The 22,939-nt window shown below is 36.5% G+C and overlaps 1 protein-coding gene across 1 annotated transcript in view; it reads left to right on the plus strand.

The window, feature by feature from the left end:
- CEP85L (centrosomal protein 85 like) overlaps positions 1-22,939 on the plus strand; it is a 220,053-nt gene that overhangs the window by 189,098 nt on the left and 8,016 nt on the right. Inside the window, exons 11-12 of the mRNA XM_037842152.1 lie at positions 19,438-19,545; positions 21,520-21,751. Of these exons, the coding sequence (XP_037698080.1) occupies positions 19,438-19,545; positions 21,520-21,751 (340 nt within the window). The remainder of the gene's footprint in view (positions 1-19,437; positions 19,546-21,519; positions 21,752-22,939) is intronic.

Genomic DNA, 22,939 nt, shown 5'->3' on the forward strand with positions numbered 1-22,939 from the left:
CAGGAGCTGCAGATGAGAGACAGTTTGAGGACCGCTGTTGAAAGTAGATGTTTGTTCCAGAGAAGCTAAGAGAGGAAAAACACTCCAAGAGCAACTAAAAGTGACAATTTTGAGGAACTGCAGCCTAGAGAGGAATGTCCTGGGAGAAAGCCATTTTGAAACCAGAAGTTTGGAGCAGACACTAGTCACGTGCCTTCCCAGCTAACAGAGGTTTTCCAGACACCATTGGCCATCCTCCAGTGAAGGTACCCGATTGCTGATGTGTTACCTTGGACACTTCATGGCCTGAAGACTGTAACTGTGTAACCAAATAAACCCCCTTTTGTAAAAGCCAATCCATATCTGGTGTTTTGCATTCCAGCAGCATTAGCAAACTAGAACATTCCCTAAATTGTTCTGACAAGAATTTTCAGTGCAATGTTGAATAATAGTTGTGACAGTGGGCATCCTTGTCTTGATCCTGATCCTAGAGGGAAAGCTTTCAGTCTTTCACCATCGAGTAGTTTGTTAGCTGTGGGCTTTTTATATATGCCCTTTATCATAATGACAGAGTTTCCTTCTATTCCTAGTGTTCTTAGTGTTTTTATTATGAAGGGATGCTGGATTTTGTCAAATACCTTTTCTTCATCAATTGAGATGATTATGTGGTTTTTCTCCTTCATTCTGTTAATGTGGTGTATAACATTGATTGATTTTCTTATGTTGAACCACCCTTACATACCTGAGATAAATCCACTTGAGCATGGTTTATAATTCTTTTAATGTCCTGCTGGATTCAGTTTGCTTATATTTTGCTGAGAATTTTTACATTTATATTCATAAGAGAAGTTGGTCTGTAATTTTCTTTTTTTGTAGTATTTTTTATTTGGCTTTGTTATGAGAATGACATTGGCCTTATAGAATGAATTGTGTTTTCTCCTCTTCAATTTTTTGGAAGAGTTTGAGTAGGATTACTATTAATTCTCCTTGGAATGATTGGTAGAATTCACCTGTGAAGCCCTTTGGTCCTGGGCTTTCTTTGTTGGGAAGTTTCTTATTACAGATTCAGTCTCTTGTAATTGGTTTGTTAAGATCTTCTGTTTCTTCTAGAGTCAGTGTAGATTGTGTTTTTCTAGGACTTTGTCTATATCATCTAAGTTGTCTAATTTATTGCCATTCAGTTGTTCATAGTATCCTCTTATGATCCTTTTTATCTCTGTAATGTCCCCCCTCTCATTTCTGATTTTATTTCTTTGCTTCCTCTCTTTTCCTTTATCTAGCTAAAGGTTTGTCAATTTTACTGATTTTTTCAAAGAATCAACTTTCAGTTTTGTTAACGCTCTTGCTTTTTTATTTTTATTTCATTTATTTTTGCTCCAATCTTTGTTATTTCTTTCCTTCTCCTTGCTTTGGGTTCAGTTTGTTATTCTTTTTCTGTTTCCTCCTGGTGTACAGTTTAGGTGTTTGATTTTAGCTCTTCTTTTAAATTTAAGTGTTTGGGGCTATAAATTTCCCACTGATCACTTCCTTTTCTGCATTCCATAAGTTTGTTGTGGTTGTTGTTGTTTGTTTTCTTTATTGAGATTGTTCGCATAACATACAATTATCCAAAGATCCAAAGTATTCAATCAGTTGCCCCTAATACTATCATACAGCTGTGCATCCATCACATTTGTTTTCAATTTTTAGAACATTTGCATTATTCCAGAAAGAAATAAAGACAAAAAAAAAAAGGAAACTCAAATCCTCCCATACCCCTAACCATCCCTCTCCATTGTTGACTCATAGTATTGATATAGTACATTTCTTACTGTTGATGAAAGAATGTTAAAATACTAACTGTAGTATATAGTTTGTAATAGGTATATTTTTTCCCTATATGCCCCTCTATTATTAACTTCTAGTTATAGTGTGATACATTTGTTCTTGTTAATAAAAGAGATTTCTAATATTTGTACAGTTAATCATGGACATTTACCCACCACAAAGTTCATTGTTTTATACATTCCCATCTTTTAACCTCCAGCTTTCCTTCTGGTGACATACGTGACTGTAAGCTTCCCCTTTCCGCCACATGCACACACCATTCAGCACCGTTAGTTATTCTTACAACATGCTGCCGTCACCTCTGTTCGTTTCCAAACATTTAAGTTCAACCTAGTTGAACATTCTGCCCATAATAAGCAACTGCTCCCCATTCTTTAGCCTTGTTCTATATCCTGTTAACTTATATTTCATGTCTATGAGTTTACATAACATAATTAGTTCATATCAGTGAGACCCTGCAGTATTTGTCCTTATGTGTCTGCCTTATTTCACTCAATATAGTGCCCTCAAGGTTTCTTCATCAACCCATTTTTTTAAAGATGGTTTTGTTCATACACCATACATTCCATCCTAAGTAAACAGTCAGTGGTTCCCTGTATAGTCACGTATTTATGTATTCACCGCCATCACCACTGTCTATATAAGGACATCTCCACTTCTTTCACAAAGCAGGAGGAAGAGTCAAAAAAGGTAGAGAGGCAAAATAAAAAGAAAAAAAGAGAAAAAACAAACAGACATGACAGCTAGGAAGCAACAAAAGGGAAGATAGCATTAAACTGAAGTGGAATAAAGAGTCAGAAACATCACCAATGCTAAGAGTCCCATACCCCTCCCTTATGTCCCCCTCTTATATGCATTTAGCTTTGGTGTATTGCCTTTGTTCCTTTAAGGAAGCATAATACAATGTTTCTGTTAATTATAGTCTCTAGTTTGCATTGATTGTATTTTTCCCCCAATACCTCCCTATTTTTAACCCCTTGCAAGGTTGACATTCATTTGTTCTCCCTCATGAAAAAACATATTTGTACATTGTATCACAATTGTTAAGCACTCTAGGTTTCACTGAGTTATACAGTCCCAGTCTTTATCTTTCCTCTTTCCTTCTAGTGTCCCACATGCTCCCAACCTTCCTCTTTCAACCATACTCACAGTCATCTTTGTTCAATGTACTTACATTGTTGTGCTACCATCACTGAAACTTGTGTTCCAGAACTCTTACTCCTGTCTTTTCCTATCTGTCTGTAGTGCTCCCTTTAGTATTTCCTGTAGAGCAGGTATCTTGTTCACAAACTCTCTCATTGTCTGTCGGAGAATATTTTAAACTCTCCCTCTTAGTTGAAGGACAGTTTTGCCAGATATAGGATTCTTGGTTGGTGGTTTTTCTCTTTCAGTATCTTAAATATATCACAACACCACTTCCTTCTTGCCTCCATGGTTTCTGCTGAGAAATCTGCACGTAGTCTTATCAAGCTTCCTTTGTATGTGATGGATCACTTTTCTCTTGCTGCTTTTAGGATTCTCTGTCTTTGATGTTTGATAATCTGATTATTAAGTGTCTTGGCACAGGCCTATTCATATCTATTCTGTTTGGGGTATGCTGTGATTCTTGGATCTATAATTTTATGTCTTTCATAAGAGATGGGAAATTTTCATTGATTGTTTCCTCTATTATTGCTTCTGTCCCTTTTTCCTTCTCTTCTCCTTCTGGGACCCCCATGACATGTGCATTCATGTTGTTATTCAGTTCCCTGAGACAGTGCTCATATTTTTCCATTCTTTTCTCTATCTGTTCTTTTGTGTGTAGGATTTCAGGTGTCTTGTTCTCCAGTTCCTGAGTGTTTTCTTCTGCCTCTTGAGATCTGCTGGTGTATGTCTCCATTGTGTTTTTCGTCTCTTGTGTTGTGCTTTTCATTTCCATAGATTCTGCCAGTTGCTTTTTTGAACTTTCCATTTCTTTCCCCTTAGGGAAGGTGTACCCCTAGGGAGTTTTCATTTCCATTTAAATGGGTTCTTTGTCTCTCTGACTCTGCTATCTTCACCCTTGTCTGGGTCAGAGTGCTGCGAACAGAAAATGATTGAGGCTTTCTCCACTGAGCCGCTCAGGTTGAGAGAGAGAAAAAGGGACAGAAAGTCCCCTTTCAGGGCCAGTCCAAGGTCCCCATTTTCACCCGCCAGCCAGAGACAGCACCCGGTACTCTGGGCTCCCCCTTCTGGCACAGAGAAGTCCCCTGGCTCTTCAAGGTCAGTTGTTACTAAAAGCCTCTGTCTGCTTGCTGGGGATTTGCAGCTTGCATTGAGTAGTCCACGTTTGCCAATTAAAACCACAGTTGGAGCTGGACTGAGGAATATTCGCTTGTTCAGAGAGTGCTGCTCTCTATCACAACAAGGCTTTGTAGGTTGGACTGCTGTAGTGGGAGAGGGCTCCCGGCTCACATCTGTAGTTTCTACTCACAGATTCTATGCTGCAATCTCAGGCATTCCTCCCTATCCAGGTTGGTGTACAATGTGTAACAGTCACGACTGTCCCCCAGCAGTTATTCCAGATCATTTAATAGTTGTTCTTGGTTGTTTATTAGTACCTCCGGGGGACGAACTAACTTCCTCTTCTCTCCATGCCGCCATCTTCTTCCCCCTCACATTCCATAAGTTTTGGTATGTTGTGTTCTGTCTTCATTCATCTCAAGGTATTTACTGATTTCCTTTGTGATTTCTTGTTTGACACACTGGTTGGTTGTGTTATTTAACTTCCACATATATGTGAATTTTCTGGTTCTTTGCCTGTTATTGATTTCTGGCTTCATTCCATTGTTGTCAGAGGAGATGCTTTGTATAATTTCAGTGTCTTTAAATTTATTGAGACTTGTTTTCTGACCCGACATGTGTTCTATCCTGGAGAACAATTCATGTACACTTGAGAATAATGTATATCCTGCTGTTTTGGAGTGCAGCGTTCTGTATGTGTTTGTTAGGTCGAGTTCATTTATCATATTATTCAAGTTCTCTGTTTCCTTATTAATCTTCTCTCTAGATGTTTTATCTATTGGTGAAAATGGTGTATTGAAGTCTACCACTATTATTGTAGATGTGTCTGTTTCTCCCCTTGGTTTTGCCAGTGTTTGCCTCCTGTATTTTGGAGCACTGTGGTTAGATACGTAAATAATTAAGATTGTTACTTCTTGGTGGATTGACCCTTTTATTAATATATAATGGACAGCTTTGTCTCTTGTAACAGCTTTTGACTTTAAGTCTATGTTGTCTGATATTGGTATAGCTACCCCAACTCTTTTTTGGTTACTATTTCATGGATTATCTTTTTACAGCCTTTCATGTTCAAACCATTTTTGTCTTTTGGGTCTAGGGTGAGTCTCTTGTAAACAACACACAGTTTGGATCTCGCTTTTTTTAACCCATTCTGCCAATTTGTGTATTTTGACTGGGGAGTTTAATCCATTGACATTCAGTGGTATACCTGTAAAGGCAGTACTTAACTTCAGCCATTTTGCCCTTTGTTTTTTACATGACATATCATTTTTTTCTCTCTTTTCCTTTATTGCATTCTCCCTTTCTGTATAGTTGATCTCTTGTGATATATATGACTGATCCCTTTCTCATTTCCATTTCTGTATATTTTTTGTGGTTAGCCCAGGACTTGTATTATACAACCTACAACTGTACCCAACTAATTAGAAAAGACACCAACTTAACTTCAGTAGCATACTCCTCTCATATCCCTCTGTTTCCCATGTTTATGTTGTTTTTGTTCCACCTTACTTCTACATTTTGCATGTCCATTATTGGGAAAAATGACTTGTCTTTGTCCTGTCATACTCTGATTCTTACAGGAATTAAAGAGTAGAGTTATGTATTAAGGATACAGTACTACTGGGGTTTTACATTTGCCTATTTAGTTACCTTTATTGAAGGTCTTCACTTCTTCTCACTGCTCCAAGCCACTTGTGTGTCTTTTCCCTTCAACCTGAAGAACTCCCTTTAGCAGTTCTTGTTGGGCAGGTCTTCTGTTGACAAATTCTCTATTTGTGAATTTTAAACTTTTCCTTTTTTTTTACTTTTTATTTTGAAATAAATTCAAACTTACAGGCAGTTGCAAAAACAATATGAACCCCATACACAGAACTCCAGCACACCCCAACCCCCCTTCACTGATACCCAGATCCACCAGCTCTTAACATTCTGTCACTTTACCATTTCTTTCTTTCCCTCCCTCCCTCCCTCCCTCCCTGTCATCCACCATCTATTGCTCTGTCTCCTGAACATATAAGAGCAAGCTGCACATATCCTTGAACAAATAATATAGTTCACATATACATTTCCTATGAATAAGAATATTCATTTATGCAATCACCTTAAGTGGTGTAGTTAAGAAGTTCAAGAAATTTAACATTGATATAAAGCTTACATTCTATATTTCATGTTTTTCTTATGTCCCAATTGTGTGCTTTTGAGCCTTTTCTCCTCCATTCCCAGATCCCATCCAGGATCATCTTTGGCATTTAATTGTCACTATCTATCCAGACTGTCTTTTTTTTTTTCAATTTTGGAAACATATATACAAGCATAAATCCTCCCATTCCAACCCCACCCTGCCAAGCATTCCATTTAGTGGGATTAATCACATTCACAATGTTACAATGCCATCACCTTCCCACCATCCATTACTAGAAATTTCCCTTCACCCCAACAGAAACCCTACACTCATTTCTTAACTCCTCATTGCCCCTTCCCCCACTTCTCGTAACCCATACTCTTCATCTCTATAATCATATTCTCTGATACTTTTTTTTCTGTTTACCGTGGGGCTTAAATTTAACATCCTAAATCTGTAACAATCTTGTTTTCTTTGATACCAACTTAACTTCAATAGGACACATAAACTATGTCCCTGTACTCCTCCATTCCCCCACCTTTATGTAGTTCTTGTCAAAAATTACATATTTTACATTGAGTCCAAAACCACTGATTTATCATTACAGTTTATGTATTTTAGATCCTGTAGGAAGTAAATAGTGGAGTTACAAATCAAAAATACAGTAGTATTGGTATTTATATTTACCATGTGATCTTTACTGGAAATCTTTATTTCTTCATGTGGTTTCAGTCAATTGTTTAGTGTCCCTTCCTTTCACAATTCCCTTTAGTATTTCTTATAGGACTGATATACTGGTGATGAAGTCCCTCACCTTTTGATTATCTGGGAATGTTTTCCTCTCCCCCTCATTTTTAACCTCCAGGTGTTTGTGAATTTTCTAAGTCTTTAATGGTTATTGACTTCTAATTGTATTCCATTGTGGTTAGAGAATGTGCTTTGAATAATTTCAGTTTTTTAAAATTTATTGAGGCTTGTTTTATGTTCCAGCATATGGTCTATTCTGGAGAAAATTCCATGAACATTAGAGAAGAATGTGTATCCTGGTGATTTGGGATGTAATATTCTAAATATGTCTGTCAAATCAAATTCATTTATCAGATTGTTTAGGTTTTCAATTTCCTTATTGCTCTTCTGTCTGGTTGATCTATCTATAGGAGAGAGTGATGTGCTGAAGTCTCCCACAATCGTGGAAACATCCATTACTTCCTTTAGTTTTGCCAGTGTTTGTCTCATGTATTTTGTGGCACCATGATTGGGTGCATAAACATTTATGATTGTTATTTCTTCTTGTTGAATTGCCCCTTTTATTAGTATGTAGTGACCTTCTTTGTCTCTCATAACATCCTTGCATTTAAAATCTGTTTTATCTGAGATTAATATTGCTACTCTTGCTTTCTTTTGGCTGTAGCTTGCATGAAATATTTTTTCCATCCTTTCACTTTCAATTTATTTGTGTTCCTGTGTCTGTGATGAGTCTCTTGTATGCAACACATCGATGATTCATATTTTTTTATCCATTCTGCCAATCTGTATCTTTTAATTGGGGAGTTTAATCCATTTACATTCAATGTTATAACCATGAAGGTATTTCTTGAATCAGCCATCCTATCCTTTGGTTTGTGTTTATCATATATGTTTTTCCCCCTCTCTCTCTTATTGTCCTTAAATGAACCAATATTGAATCTCTTTAGTGCTGAACCTTTCTCTATATCTCTCTCTCCTTTCTTTGTTTCTCTGTCAGTAGGGCTCCCTTTAGTATCTGAAGTAGGGCATGTCTTTTATTAGCAAAATCTCTCAGCATTTGTTTGTGAAAAATTTAAGCTCTCCCTCAAATTTGAAGGAGAGCTTTGCTGGATAAACAATTCTTGGTTGGCAATTTTTCCTCTCTCAGAATTTTAAATATGTCATGCCACTGCCTTCTCATCTCCACGGTGGCCACTGAGTAGTCACTACTTAGTCTTATGTTGTTTTTTTTGTATGTAGTGAATTGTTTTTCTCTTGCTGCTTTCAGAACTTGCTCCTTCTCATCAGTATTTGACAGTCTGATCAGAATATGTCTTGGAGTGGGTTTATTTGGATTTATTCTATTTGGAGGTTGCTGGGCATTTATGCTTTGTATATTTATATTGTGTAGAAGGTTTGGGAAGTTTTCCTCAACAATTTCTTTGAATACTCTTTCTAGAACTTTATCCTTGTCTTCCCCTTCTGGGACACCAATGAGTCGTATATTTGGACGTTTTATTTTATTTATCATATCCCTGAGGCCCATTTTGATTTTTTCGATTTTTTTCCCCATTCTTTCTTGTTCTTTCATTTTCCGTTCTGTGGCCCTCGAGGTCACTGATTTGTTGTTCAGCTTCCTCTAGTCTTGTACTATGACTATCCAGAATCTTTTTAATTGGGTCAACAGTGTCTTTTATTTCCCTAAGATCATCTATTTTTTATTTACTCTTGCAATTTCTTCTTTATGCTCTTCTAGGGTCTTCTTCATGTCCTTTATATCCTGTGCCATGCTCTTCTTCATGTCCTTTATATCGTGCACCATGCTCTTGTTGTTTGTCTTTAGTTCTTTGATTAATTCCTCCAAGTACTGTGTCTCCTCTGATCTTTTGATTTGGGTGTTTGGGTTTGGGTTATCCATATCGTCTGGTTTTTTCATACGCTTTAAAATTTTCTATTTTTGGCCTCTTAGCATTTGCTTTACTTGATAGGGTTCTTTTAGGATATGTAGGACTATTCACAGACTTATCTCTCATTTGTCAGATCTGCAACTTGGTGGCGTACAGTTTCTCTAACTAACCAGCAGGTGGCATCTGCAAGTCACCTATTCCCCTCAAGTCAGTTCTCCCCAACTTTGCTTTGTGTGTGTGTGTGGGATTGATTCTTGTGAGATCCAATTGGTGCACCAAGTTTAGGTATGTTGTTGGTGCTGTCCACCCTGACTGTGGGGCGTTGTGTCTGAGCGGTGAAGGAGGGAGGGCAGCTTTAATAATCAAACCTCCCAGGTGTTCCTGGAGATTTAAGGCTGTTGCAAGAGTCTAAACCTTCATTTCAGTCTCACCACAGTTTGTCTCTGCCGCTGATCCACAAGGCCTTGGTATTGGCATAGGGTCCCTGGGATTTCCAAGTGGGTCCCTCTTCCAAGCCATGCCCTTCTAGGGCCTCTGCTGAGGGAAGGCTGTGCTATGTCACAAGTATGCGTCGTCCCTCAAGGGAAGTTCTGTGCCGCCGGCTGTGTAGGTGTGTTCTCAGCCTGCTGTAAGGATGACTGAATGGGGCGTGTTAATTTCCCCCTTTTTGCACAGCTCTGCCTTCCCAGCTCCGGGACAATTAGCTGTGGGTGCACGAAAAGCTATTGTCCATGCCTGATATTGTGGCATGTGTGTGTTGCTGGAAACACTTCCTGTCACACTGGGTTTTTTGGCACAGCTCTGGGCTGTGAATTCTGCACTGGGCAGGAGTGTTCCCAGCCCACCGGGAAGACGGCTGCAAGGGTAGTGGTTATTTTCCCCTTTTGGCTCACCTCTGCCTTCCTCGCTCCAAGACAGTTAGCAGCAGTTGTGCGAAAGGCTATATTTCACGCAAGACATTGAGGCGTTCACACAGCCCGTTCCTGCCGGGCTTCACTGTGTGGTTCTCGCTGCGATATCTGTAGCTGCTTTTGGGTTTTTTTAAAAAAGAACTAGTCCACTTCCAAACGCCAACCCATGGTTTCCCCACACCACAGCACGGCTGCCAGACATTTAGCAGGCTCACTCACTTGTTTCAGAACACAGACTCCCAAGTTCACCAAGTGCACGGTCCCTGTGGATTTGGCAGACTTTGTCCAGCTGGTGCATCACTGGAACTGGTGTTCTGGGTCACTTTCTGGCTTTTATCTAGTATTTTTCACAGAGGTGTTTTTTTGCCCTGTCTCTCCAAGCTGCCATCTTAGGTTCTCCACTTTTCCTTATTTTTGATGGGCAGTTTGTCAGTTAAAAATTTTTTGACTGGTACTTTTTCTCTTTTTCTTTTAGTACCTTAAATGTGTCACACAATTGCCTTCTCACCTCCATGGTTTCTGATGAGAAATCTGAACTTAGTCTTATTGAAGATCCCTTGTATGTCACTTTTCTCTTGCTGTTTCAGAACTCTCTTTTGATACATTTGATTTGTATGTATCTAGGAGCAAGTCTGTTAGGGTTTATCCTGTTTGTAGTACATTTCCCTTCTTGGACATTTATATTTGTCTTTTATAAGAGTTGGGAAATTTTGGGCTATTATTTCCTCAACTATTCTTTCTGCTCCTTTTTCCTTTTCCTTTCCTTCTGGGACACCCATGATGCGTACGTTGGTATGTTTCATAACTGTCACTCACGTCACTTAGACATGGCTCAATTTTTTCTGTTCTTTTCTCTAGGTCTTCTCCTAACTGTGTCATTTCGATTATCCTGTCTTCTCTTTCACTGTTACTTTCTTCAGCCTGTTCAAATCTGCTGTTGTATACCTCTAGTGTATTTTTAGTCTCCAGTATTATTCCTTTCATACCCATAATTTCTATGTTTCTTTTTAAACTTTCAAATTCTTCTTTATGCTTGCTCATAATATCCTTTAGCTCTATATCCATATTTTCCTTCATCTCCTTGACTTTACTTAAGAGATTTGTTTGAACTTTTTTGACTAATTGTTCCAAAATCTGTTTATCCTCTAATTTATTTCTTGACTGAGCCATATCTTCCTGTTTCTTAGTATGGCTTGTACTTTTTTGCTGATAATCTGAGCATTTGCTTATTTTGATGTGGTAACTCTGAAGGGCAGTTTCTCCTTTTTGCCTAGGGTTTTACTGTAGATTGACTATGTGTGAAGGTTCTTCTTTGAAGCTTGGTCCAACTCGTACTGGATCTTTAGAGTATCCTTGTTTAACTGTTCAGATTTTCTTAGGTCTTCTGCACCTGATTCTTGCCTTGGAAATGTGGTACAACTTTTTGTGGGGTTTTTTTTGTTTTTTTTTTTTTTATGTTTTTTATTGTGAAATATAACATATATACAGAAAAGTGATAACTTTCAAATTACAATTTAACAAGTAGTTAATGTAGCAAATTTCAAAGAATATTATGGGTTACAGTTCCACTATTTCAGTTATTTCCTTACTGTGAAATATATATGCAGAGAGGTGAAAACTTTCAAAGTATGATTTAACAAGTAGTTATACAGGAAATTTCAAAGAATGTTCTGGGTTACAGTGCCACCATTTCAGTTATTTACTTCTAGCTATTCTAATATCCTAGCATCTAAAAAATGTATATTTATATAAAGATTCAGTATTCACAGTCCTTTGTTAAGTCTTATGTAGTCTGTTGCTACCTCTTCCTCTCATTTAATCACTTTCTTGATCTTCAGGGATATCCAGGCAGTGACCATCCTAATTTGTGTGGGTGTCAACATTATGGGGAAGGGAGCTGCATCTGGTTGATGTTCCTGAAGAGGCTGTTGCCTCTGGGTTTTGGGACTTACCTGGCATAGGAACACTCTAGAGGATTTAAGTTTCTAAAGAATAAACTTAGTGAGTGAGACTTTTATAGAGTCTCAGATAGGGACCTAGGTATTTTGGGACTACTGTTGTTTAGGGCTTGGCATATTGTGGCCATTTGGGATACCTAGCTGGAGCTTGCGTAAGAGTGACCTCTGGGATAGCCTCCTGACTCTATTTGAAATCTCTTAGCCACCCTGACCTCATTTTATTACCTTTCTTTCCCCCCTTTTGGTTAAGAAGGCATTCTCAATCCCTCAGTTCCATGGTACAACTTTTAAGATTGCCCTTTTATGTGCAATTGTTTAACATCCAGTAGAAAATTTCTTTTCCTTTGTTCATTCTTTGGGAATCCCAATCTGTTTGTTTTGGTGCAGAGTTTTGTCCCCAGCTTCTATGATTTGCTCAACTTTTCTCTCTCACCCAGTTACCCTTTTTAATTATACTTTTCAGTTCTGTGACCTGTCCTGCCTTACAGCAGTTGTTTCAGCCTTACTTTTCTTTTTTTTTTTTCTGTGAGGTTTTTCTGCCTCTAATAACTTCCTCATTAGGGTCATATGATGTTCAAAAAGATCCGTTTTTTCATTTAGGTGATCCAGCAATCAGACTGGGTTGAATGTGTGAACCTCTTGCCAACAGTTCTGCTGCGGGCTCTTTTATTTCCTAGGGGCCCTTGTGTTCCACCCTGGTTCTCTGCAGACTTGTGCCTCTGTGCCTGGGCCTGGGTATGCATGAGTTTCTCACTTGCTTCTGTGAGTGGCTCTGTTTGAATCCATGGCAGGGCGTCCCCGGGCCCTGCTGACTCTTAAGCTACATGGGACAAGTGTGGGGGTCGGGTCTGGACTGACATGTCTGGTCGTAGATCTACTATCTTTCTTTTTTTGGTGTTTATTTCTTCTTCTTTTTCTTTGGTTTGGCATTTTGGGAGTCCTTTTCAGTTTCTGTCATCCTCTAGAGTTCCAAGCAAGTGGGACTCTTCCTTTTGTTAGTTGTTTCTGAGGGGAGACTTTTCATGGGGATGTCTTACATTGTCATGTTGCTGGTGTCACTTTAAAAGGATATTTGTGGACCCAGCACGAGATGTCCCAGAGATGTGAGCACCTCTCCCATGGGTCTCGTGTGATTGAAGCTCACAGTCCTCACTGTGGATATAGTGCCATGGTCTGGGGAACTGGAAACAGAGAGGTTTGGGGTTGAAAGTGTGCCCTTTTTTTGCCCTCTGGCTGAATCACCCAGATTGTGCTCAAATTCCTCAATGCCCAGTGACTGTCACACTCGGCACAGTTAACATGGAAGGCGTTGGGAAGGAAGGCCATCAGAGTAGGGCAGTTTCTGCTCCAGGCCCAGACTCCTCTGTTTAGACAGACTTTTTAGGAGTTATATTTGGTAGAAAGATGATAAAGAAAAGGATTTTGACCTCTATACTGTCTTTTCTAAGATTCTTAATAAACAAACCTAGAAACCTGGCTCTTTTTAAATGTTTGCATTTCCTTTTTTCTGTTTTAGTTTTTACAAATATTTCAAAAATTCTCCCCTTTTTTTGAGTCCAGAGGAATAGGAAAGGGCTTTACTATTTGTCTACACTTGGGCCAAACTGAGAAATGGAGTCTCGGGCCAAGTGTGGTGGTTGCTAAGGTGTCAGTGAAGTGATAGTCATGGTGCTGATATTACATGTTCCAGGAAATGTGCTTTGTGGTTTACTAGTTATCTCTAAACATTAATTTTGCAGGTTAAGAAATAGCATCTTCCTTTTATAGATGAGGGAGCTAAGATTTAGAGGGATGTGCCCAAGGTTACAACTGAGACTCTAATTCATGTCTGTTTGTATTCAGTGTTTGTGTTGTTGGCATTACTCCTGACTACTTCAAGGTGAAAAATCCCAGGAGAAAGGTGAAAATACCCAAGAAAAGTGTTGGTCTAATTCCTTCCTTCTTTAAGCCTCAGGGGAGGGATTTAGGTAAAGGGTCTTCTACAATGAAAGATATTTCAACTGGAGCACATTGGAAGACCAGAATCATCTGTGGGAAACACCTCACACTCAGCTGTCTAGAAGTAGAATTTGGAGGTTTTCTCTCTAAAGTGAAATATACTTTTCAGTAAATTACATTCTGCAATATGATGTATCATTAGCTCCTTTAGATCAAATGAAATGCATGGTTCCATTTTATGATACATTTATAGAATGGCTTTATAATGGATCCTCCTAGGGTTTTTGTTTTGTTTTGTTTTGTTTTAAAAACAACAATCCTTATCCAACTCAGCAGTTTGTACAGTGTTTTGTGCATAATAGATGTTTAATAACTATTTATTGCTTGAGTGAACATTACCTTTTATTAAACAACAAATTGAGTAGTAACTTTCATGCTTTTTTTTTATTCCTTAATTCAGATCATTCAGTGATTTTTTACTGAGTGCTCACTATGGGCCAACTACTCTTCTAGAGAAAAAATAGTGACCAAAACAAAAATCTTTGCCCACAAGTAACCTCACCCTCTATGCTGAATTTGGAAAGGCTCTTAAAAAAAAAAATTCAATTTTATTGAGATATATTCACATACCATATAGTCATCCACCATGTACAATCAGTTGTTCATAGTACCCTTATGTATTTGTGCATTCATCACTACAATTAATTTTTGAACATTTTCTTTACCACACACAAAAAAGAATAAGAATAAAAGTTAAACTATAAAAGAACAACCAAAACATCCCATACTCCCCCCATCCCTCTCTATTATTCATTTACTTTTTGTCCTCATTTTTCTATTCAACTGTCCATACACTGGATAAAGGGAGTGGGAACCACAGAGTTTTCACAATCACACAGTCATGCCGTGTAAGCTATATAGTTATACAATCATCTTCAAGAATAAAGGCTACTGGGTTGCAATTCAGCAGCTCCAGGTATTTCCTTATAGCTATTCCAATACACTAAAAACTAAAAAGGGTTATCTATATAATGCATAAGAATAACCTCCAGAATGATCTTGCAACTCTGTTTGAGATCTCTCAGCCACTGAAAATTTATTTTGGGAAAGGCTTTTTAATATTAAGTATAAGAAGAAAGGAATTAGTGTTTTTAAAGAAATATTTTGTGCCAGGTAGAAGTCATTTGGGGTTTGGGGTTGTAAACAATAGAACCAACTCAAGTTAGCCTAAGCAAAAATAGTAGAATCTACTATTATAAGAATGCAGAGTCTTGTGGAAACCACTGAAGGAATGAATCTGGACCTCAGGAAAGAAGAGGCTTTTTTGCTTCTCTCATTGCAATATGTTCCATTCTTTTCTTTCTGTGCAGACTGATTCAATGTCCTTTCCTTCTTTAACATGCATGGCAGAATATGACTTCCCCTACAGCGCTCCTAAGTTCCATAGTTCATTTCAGCCACCTGAGGAGACTAACTTGTAGATTCTAGGTCCCAGTTCTTCAGGTCTGATCAAGTGTTCACTCAGCCTGATCCAGTCAGCTGTGATCCAAAAGTAGAGAATCCTAGTACTAGAACTCATGGGATTTGTGAGCTGTGCAAACACCTGACTACTGAATACACACTGCATAATTTTCACAATTAGAAGGCAGGAAATTCTTTCTGATGAAATTTGACCTAGAAAGCCGAAGAACTTACACATTATTGCACAGCACATAAACTATGGACCCAAAACCTACTTTTGTTAGACTTCAGAATCCTATGCTATCACCATTAATCCTATGCTTTCTCTTAAATCATTTCTTAAAAGGAGTTGAGAGAAGATATCATTAATTCTCACTCAAAGAATGAGAATTAATACACTCTAGATGACATTATCTTACCCTGTTAAGTATGCATGCTCATTATTAATTGCTCTTATGATAATAGCACTATTATCTTAGCTTTTATGTATATTTACATAATCAAATTGCAAAAAAAAGTATGCCTGTATTAACAAAATCATAACAGTATGAGACCTTTCACTTGTTCTCAGCAATAAATTAAAAATGATTGATATTCTTAATAAAATTTCAACAAAAACATCCCAGAGGAACTTAGTTTTTAAGGTTTTGTTTTTTTTGGGTTGGTTCATTTAAACTAGACATCATAAGCTTGAAACCTGTAACATAAATTCTATTATGATAAAGCTGTAGGCAAGTTAGTAGAGTAGTATATACAAATTAGATTTAATACCTTATTAGAAACTTTTCCATTTTACACTCTAATGATAAATTTAGTTTCATTTGTGCTATTAATGACGTTTATTTTGAGGACAAATTATTTTCAGAAATATTGTAACATATTTCAAGAGAGAGAGTATGTGGGGTTTTTTTTTTGGTCAGTATTCTCTATCTATATTTCTTCCCTTAGTGATCTTACCCAGTTTCATGGATTTAAATGTGATGTATAGATGCTCACCACTCCCTAATTTTTATCTCCAGCTCATAATTCTCTCCTGAACTCCTGGCTTGAAAAGCCAGTTACTTAATTGTCACCACTTGACATTGACATATAAGATGACTTAAACTTAAGTTCAAACTGAATTTCTTTTTCCCTCCACCCCACTCCCTACAACCAAACAACAAATATACCTTTCTGCACCTTCTGTATTTCCCATCTCAATTAATGGCAAATCTGCCCTTCCATTTGCTCAGTCTGGAAATCTTAGACCTATCCTCAGCTGTCTTACCTCACATTTGTCCACAAATTCTATAACGTTCAAAATAGATCTAGGATCTGACCCCTTCTCATCACCACCACTGCCGCCACCCTTGTCCAAGCCATCTGCATCCCCCTTCCCCCCAGTCTGGGAATTATTTCTTCCTGCTTCCACCCTTGCCTGCCCACAGTCTATTCTCATCAGCATGAGTGATCCTATTAAAAAATCAGATCTCCTCACTTGTTTACTCAGAACCCTTCAGTGATGCCTCAATTTTTTCAGAGTAAAAAACAAAGTTCTTATACTGGCCTATAAGGACCTACACAATCTGGTTCTCACACCTTCTCTGACTCCATCTCAAACATAGAAGGTACTGTCTGCCTCAGAGACTGTGCACTGATGAAACCACTGGGAATTTAAAACATTTGAAAATTAATTCAAGTTTTTAATTCTAGCAATGCCTGACATGTCTAGTGAGTCATAAACAGATAGTTATTATTCTATCAATAGCCAGAGGGTGGAAGCAACCCAAGTGTCCATCAACAAATAAATGGATAAGCATTTATTTTTGTGGTATATACACACAATGGAATATCACACAGCTGTTAAAAAGAAGGAAGTTCTGATGCATGCTTATTTTACTCAACGTCATGTTGTGTGAAATAAGCCAGACACAAAAAGACAAATATTGTATGCTTTCACATATTTGAGATACCTAGAAGAAACAGATTCCATAAAGAGCCAACACTATTTCAGAAAAATATAATTTCACTTATGCATAGTAGAGTACTACCACTTTGAGTAATTATGTTTTTATAATCTTAGAGATTTCAGAAATGCTTTGCAAAATAGTTTGTAAAATAACTTATGTATTATTCATTCTTGATAGGGCAAATTAAAAAGTGAAACTTCTCCCAGGGTTTCTATCACATACACACAGGAAATAACTGATGATGTGGTATTATATATATATTCATATGCCAAAATAGATATATTGTACCATTTGTGTTTATAAGTATATAAATACTAATACATACGCTAATAAATTATACATACTTCTAAAATTCAAATGATGTTTAGGTAAAATGCCAAAAAAGAACTAGTTAACAGAACTTCCTACTGTTAAAGAACAGGAAGATTTTAGACAGTAAGAAATGGCATTGCACACTGCCTGAACTATGCTTTAGTCTGGAGACCTAGTTTGATAATCCGTTTTGTTCTGTTGTGTTTTAATTTTAATCTGGTGAGACTGTTCCAATCTCAGTAGGAATGTTCCTTTTCCTTTTTCCACCCTTAAATTTGCTTTTTATACAAATCGGGATGGAGAAATAATTAGTGTTTCAGGTAAATTATTACTGGCAGACACCTATAGCACTCACGCCTAGGATTATCCCAGAAATTGTACAGCATTTGGTTCCTTTAGGATAAGCATATCTGTGAGATCTTTCCCCTATTAAAATGCTTCTTGATAAGTGCCCTTAAATCCAACCAACAAGACATGTTAAACTTTATGCATTTTCCAAATCCAGTTTTTCTTCTTGTAACAAGTAGTACTACTGCCAGGCATTTCTGATTTATTTTAATGGAGAAGGTTGGCTGTTTCTTCACTGATAAAAAATCAGTCTTACATAGGAACATTTTAATCAGATTTATTGGCTAATTATTAGTCACATTCAACATGACTTTGAATTGGAAAACTATATAAAACACTATAATCTTTTAAAGGTTTGCATTTCAACATTATGAAAAAACCCGTCTTGGGTTCAGTTTTCATTGCTGAAATGTGAGTTTTAAAGTAGTTTATATGGTGCCTTTCTTCTACAATTCTGATAAGCAACAGCCAAGCTTAAGAAAACGTAGGTTGAATTCTGGATTCTAGTCAAATAATCTTGTCAGGCCAGGAAGCATGGATTGCCACCCAGGTAGATAAATCTCCAAATGATAATTCAATCAAATAACTGAGATTACAAAGGTATTTCAGTGTCCAAAAATATATGCATACTTAGAGAGCCCCATATGACTTTGTTCTGTAAGATTCATTTTTGTTGAAAACAAAAAGTTTTCCCTTGAAGAAAATTACTTCTTACAGACTTTTATTTCATTTGAATCCAATTTTTGAATTACTAAATGTAATATTTTTTCAGAGTTTAGCAGACAAAATTAAAAAGCAACAATGTTGAATATCTGTTACTTCAGATGAGAAAGTGCTTTATTTTTACAGAGTCTTGTCTGAATCCATAGGGAAAGCTATCCTCTTATTCCATCTAGAAGTTGTAGGAGGAAAAAAACTTCATTTGTGCTATTTATTTCGGTGATCTGTACAATCTGATGTATTTTCAGAGTTGAGACTAAATACAGAGCTGGAAGTAAAATACAAAATCTCTCCTCTGGTCGTATGTTTATTGCACTTTTGAGTTAACAAAAGGGAAAAGGTCAATAGAAACACCTAGAATAAGTATTTATGACAAGTTTTTCTTTGGTTTGTAGCTGAAAATTAATCAGATATATTAGCTGAAATGATCCAAGTGCTCTTAAAATATCCTGTATGCTGCTTTGCTATACCCAAGATTTTCTTGCAATAGATTCATGTCTAGATAATTTGTAATTTTATGGACTAAGAAAGAGATTAATTTATCAAAGTCCCATAATACTTGGCCTGAGTGCAACGTTAAATTCATTGCTTGGAATACTCTGAAAGAAGGGAGTTTAGCTGTATTTCTAATAATAGGGGATGATAAAGATTGTATTCTATTTAGCATAAGAAAAATGTAAAAACATATGGTATAGATTTCTTGCTAATACACTCCCAACATGTAACAGATATCAGTAAAACAAGAACTATTTGTATTATAGCATTAAATAGCAACGTTAGATTTGACATGTTTTCTTTGACCCAGATTAAAAACTTTCTTGGTAAAGACAGCAGTTTTTTTCTCTTCTTTAAACTCATCCACTCTAGAAGTAATATGAGTTGATTTAAACATAAAGACTTCATTTTATAAGGATTTGGGAAGGAAAGATCTAAAGTATTCAGAGCCAATATTCCTGATTACCTTTGTTATATTGACATTTTCCTTTAATATTTGCTCTCCAATTTTCTTTATTGTAGTCTATGCAAGGGAAACTTTCTAAAGAGAAGTTAACTACTCAAAAGATGATGGAAGAGGTGGAAAATAAAGAAAGAAACATACACAGATTGACAGAAGCATTGCTTGAAGTAAGTAGAAGAAATTCATATTGCTTTCAAGGATGATTCATTACCTATTTCTGTTTAAGTAAATGCTTATTTTTTACATATTAATAAAACATTTTAAAATTGAAGATTATATCGATGTGCCAGTTAACAAAATCCCATTAGGTTTCTTACAAAATTATAATTTAAAAGGACAAGCATTTTTTTGTGTCTTAAGATACAATTTCAAATACTTAAACTACAACTAAACCAAATGTCATATAGAGATTAGGTTCCAAAGTTAGCAAGTAAAACAAATTAAATATAAACAAAATTATCCTTGAAAATCCTTGAGGATGGTGCAATGTTGGTGCTTCATCATTGGAATAGTTCACACTTTCTTCACTTAAGTTCAAGATGAAGTACTTGACTTTTATTTAAGGACAAAATATACCCAAATTATATATTTATTTCATTTTTTTAAAAACAATCATTGTAACATTTTGCCCCTAAAAGAATGCATTTCCAAAAATTAGTATTAATATATTAGTATATTACCATAATACTATTATCATACTCAATAAGAATAATAATTCCTTAACATTCGGTAATACCTAGCCCATATTCAGATGTCCCCAGTTCTTTCCCAAATGTTTTTTTGTTTTGTTTTGTTTTGTTTGTTTTGTTTTGTTTTGTTTCTTTGTTTTATAGGATCCAGTCAGGGACCATACATTGCATTTCATTATAAATCTAAGGCCCCTTTCTTCCCTGTTGGTAAAGACTTGTTGAAGAAACTGGGCCTGTTGTCTTCAGACCTGTAGATTCTAATATCTTCTCAATTTGCCTGATTACTTCTTCATAGTTTGGTTTATCCTGTTTTCTATTTCCTGTATTTCTTCTTATTTAGAAGTTAGAGTTAAAGGCTTGATTAGATTCAAGACAAACATTTTTTTGGCATGAACACTTTGTAGTTCATTGGATATATAAAATTTGATTATTCCCCTGTGACACAAACTAGGTTAAGGTAATGACAGCCTGATTCCTTCCATTTGTAAAGTTTCAGCCCCTGCAAAAAGCAGGTAATCTGTGGTGTGGCACTTAGGCAACTGTGTGAATCAAGCAGTTTGCCAGCAACCTTTCCCTTGATGCCTTTAGTATCCATGGATTATCACTGCCTGAATCATTAGAAGGAAAATCACATGAAAAATTGTGATTTTTTTTCCTCTAATTACATTGTTCCTTTTACATTTTATTAGCTGGCAGTAGTCTATAAAGAAAGTTCTTTCCCTCACCAATACAGACTATTTGGTTATTCTGAATACAGTTCCAACTGGAAAACTAGTTAAACTTTAATTAATAATTTTAAGGATGAGGAGTAGATATTATATTGAGGTGAGGTGAGGGTGTCTTTCTCTGAGTGTCTTAAATCATAAATTTTATATTGATACTTCCAGTTCAAATTTAACAATTCAGAGTTGTTGGGTTTCTTCCTTCTTTGATTTTATATTTGTATTTCTCTTACATTGAAATTTTTGTTTCCTATCAACATTAATATAATTTAATATCTGTTTTTTTCTCAATACAAAAAATAGTTTCAAAATAACTCACTATTACTACTAACAGTAAAACTACAGAAAGTTTCTTTGTAGTTCTTTTTGTCCTTGTAGAAAATTGTAGAAATTTATCCCATTGTAGAAAAATACATAAACTAACAGGATGCTTATTATATGAGAGTGTGAGAGACCCTAGAAACTGAGACTGTTTGGATTTATGTTTCCTCTCTCGGATTTACCCTATGGTATCAGGTGGCATTGTATAATTATCAGACGAATCACTTGCACTATTTAAATTGTTTTCTTTCTTTTTTCACTGTGTATATGCAGTTGAATATGCTTAATATATATAAAATATAAATCTACTGTTTTGTTTATAAACTTGGGGGAGAAAGTTAACCTGCATGACTTTGAGGTGTCTTTCCTCTGTTCTAACAACCTCATTTGTTTTCGTTACACATTGTAGAACCAAAGACAAACAGAAGAGACAAGCTCTTTGTTGGATCAAGGCCAGGAAGCAGACCAATCCAGGCAGCAGATGGTTCTTTCCAAAAGGCCACTATTTGATTTGACTGTGATTGATAAGCTGTTCAAGGAAATGTCCTATTGTTTGTTTGACTTGAAAGCATTGTGTAGTATTCTTAATCAGCGAGCTCAGGGCAAGGAGCCCAATCTTTCATTATTACTGGGAATTAGATGTAAGTGGCTGATGACTTGTCCGTACTTTATTGCTTGACGATTAGAAACCTGTCTTCATGCATCAGAGATTTCTGACTGCCTGTTCCCTATTTATTTTTATCTCCTTTCCTATTTAGATTTATAAGTCTCTGAATCATTCTGTGGGTTTATGTATACCTGTTATTACTTCATCACTAGAACTTACCTCATTATACTCATGGAAGTGAGCAGGGTCATAGTTGATAAGGACTGCCACCTGGCAGCATGCCTAGAAATCGACTGTGTGGATGAGCAGGGTGTTTCTTAAGCTGAATCTATAATTATGTGACAGGAGTAGTAGTTAGATGTGATTTCCTGATAGGATCTAGGGTCTCTGATCAGTTAAGGTGTTTAAAGTCTTCTTAGAAAAGTAATAGTTCCTTCTCTTTGCTTTTATGTAGCATTTATACAAATTGATGAACCAATCGTATGTCCACTAGTAAAATATTTGAGGAAAAAAAAATACTTACTTGCTTTCCTATGCTGTTTGTTCTATGGCAGTTGCTTATGTGAGTGCCATTGCTGTCTCATGAGAGCTTTTCCCAGCTGCAGACCTCTTGCCCCTCCCCTGCATACCTGCCAGCCTTGCCCCTGTCGGTGTGGTACCCACCCTCCCTCTGGTTAGTTCTCTCTCCCTCCACACATAATTGTAAGAGCTGCCATAGTAACATCCTTGTATCCGTTCTCTTTGCTACTTTTGCAGGTGTAGTCATCTCTGCAAGTGATTATAAAATAGTCATAATATTGACCTATTGGTCTTTTTTTGAATACAGAAGAAATGGACTTCTGTAAGGAGATAGGAATGGAGTAAGACCACATTGTAATAAGGTTTATGAAACAACATGTTGTATTCACTACCTACCTACTTAATATGGTTAGCTAAAATGTGGGGATTAGTTTTGTTTTGTTTCATCAAACAATTCCACCATCTTGCATCATAATAGTTACTTTAGCAAACCAAATAATGCTCTTGGTCAGAGTAACTGAGGATTCTTGAAAGAAGGAAAATGAGAAAGCCTGCTCACTATGTAAAATTGCATCATTTCTAGTACACTGATACCTTCATTTTCAAATATAAATAACGCAGTCATTACAGGTAATCATTCAGACCTGTTGAATTATCTTATTTGACAAGTCTCTACCACTTATGGTTTCTAGCTGTCAGGTTA

This window comes from Choloepus didactylus, chromosome 7, assembly GCF_015220235.1.
Source record: "Choloepus didactylus isolate mChoDid1 chromosome 7, mChoDid1.pri, whole genome shotgun sequence".
Classification (NCBI taxonomy): domain Eukaryota; kingdom Metazoa; phylum Chordata; class Mammalia; order Pilosa; family Megalonychidae; genus Choloepus; species Choloepus didactylus.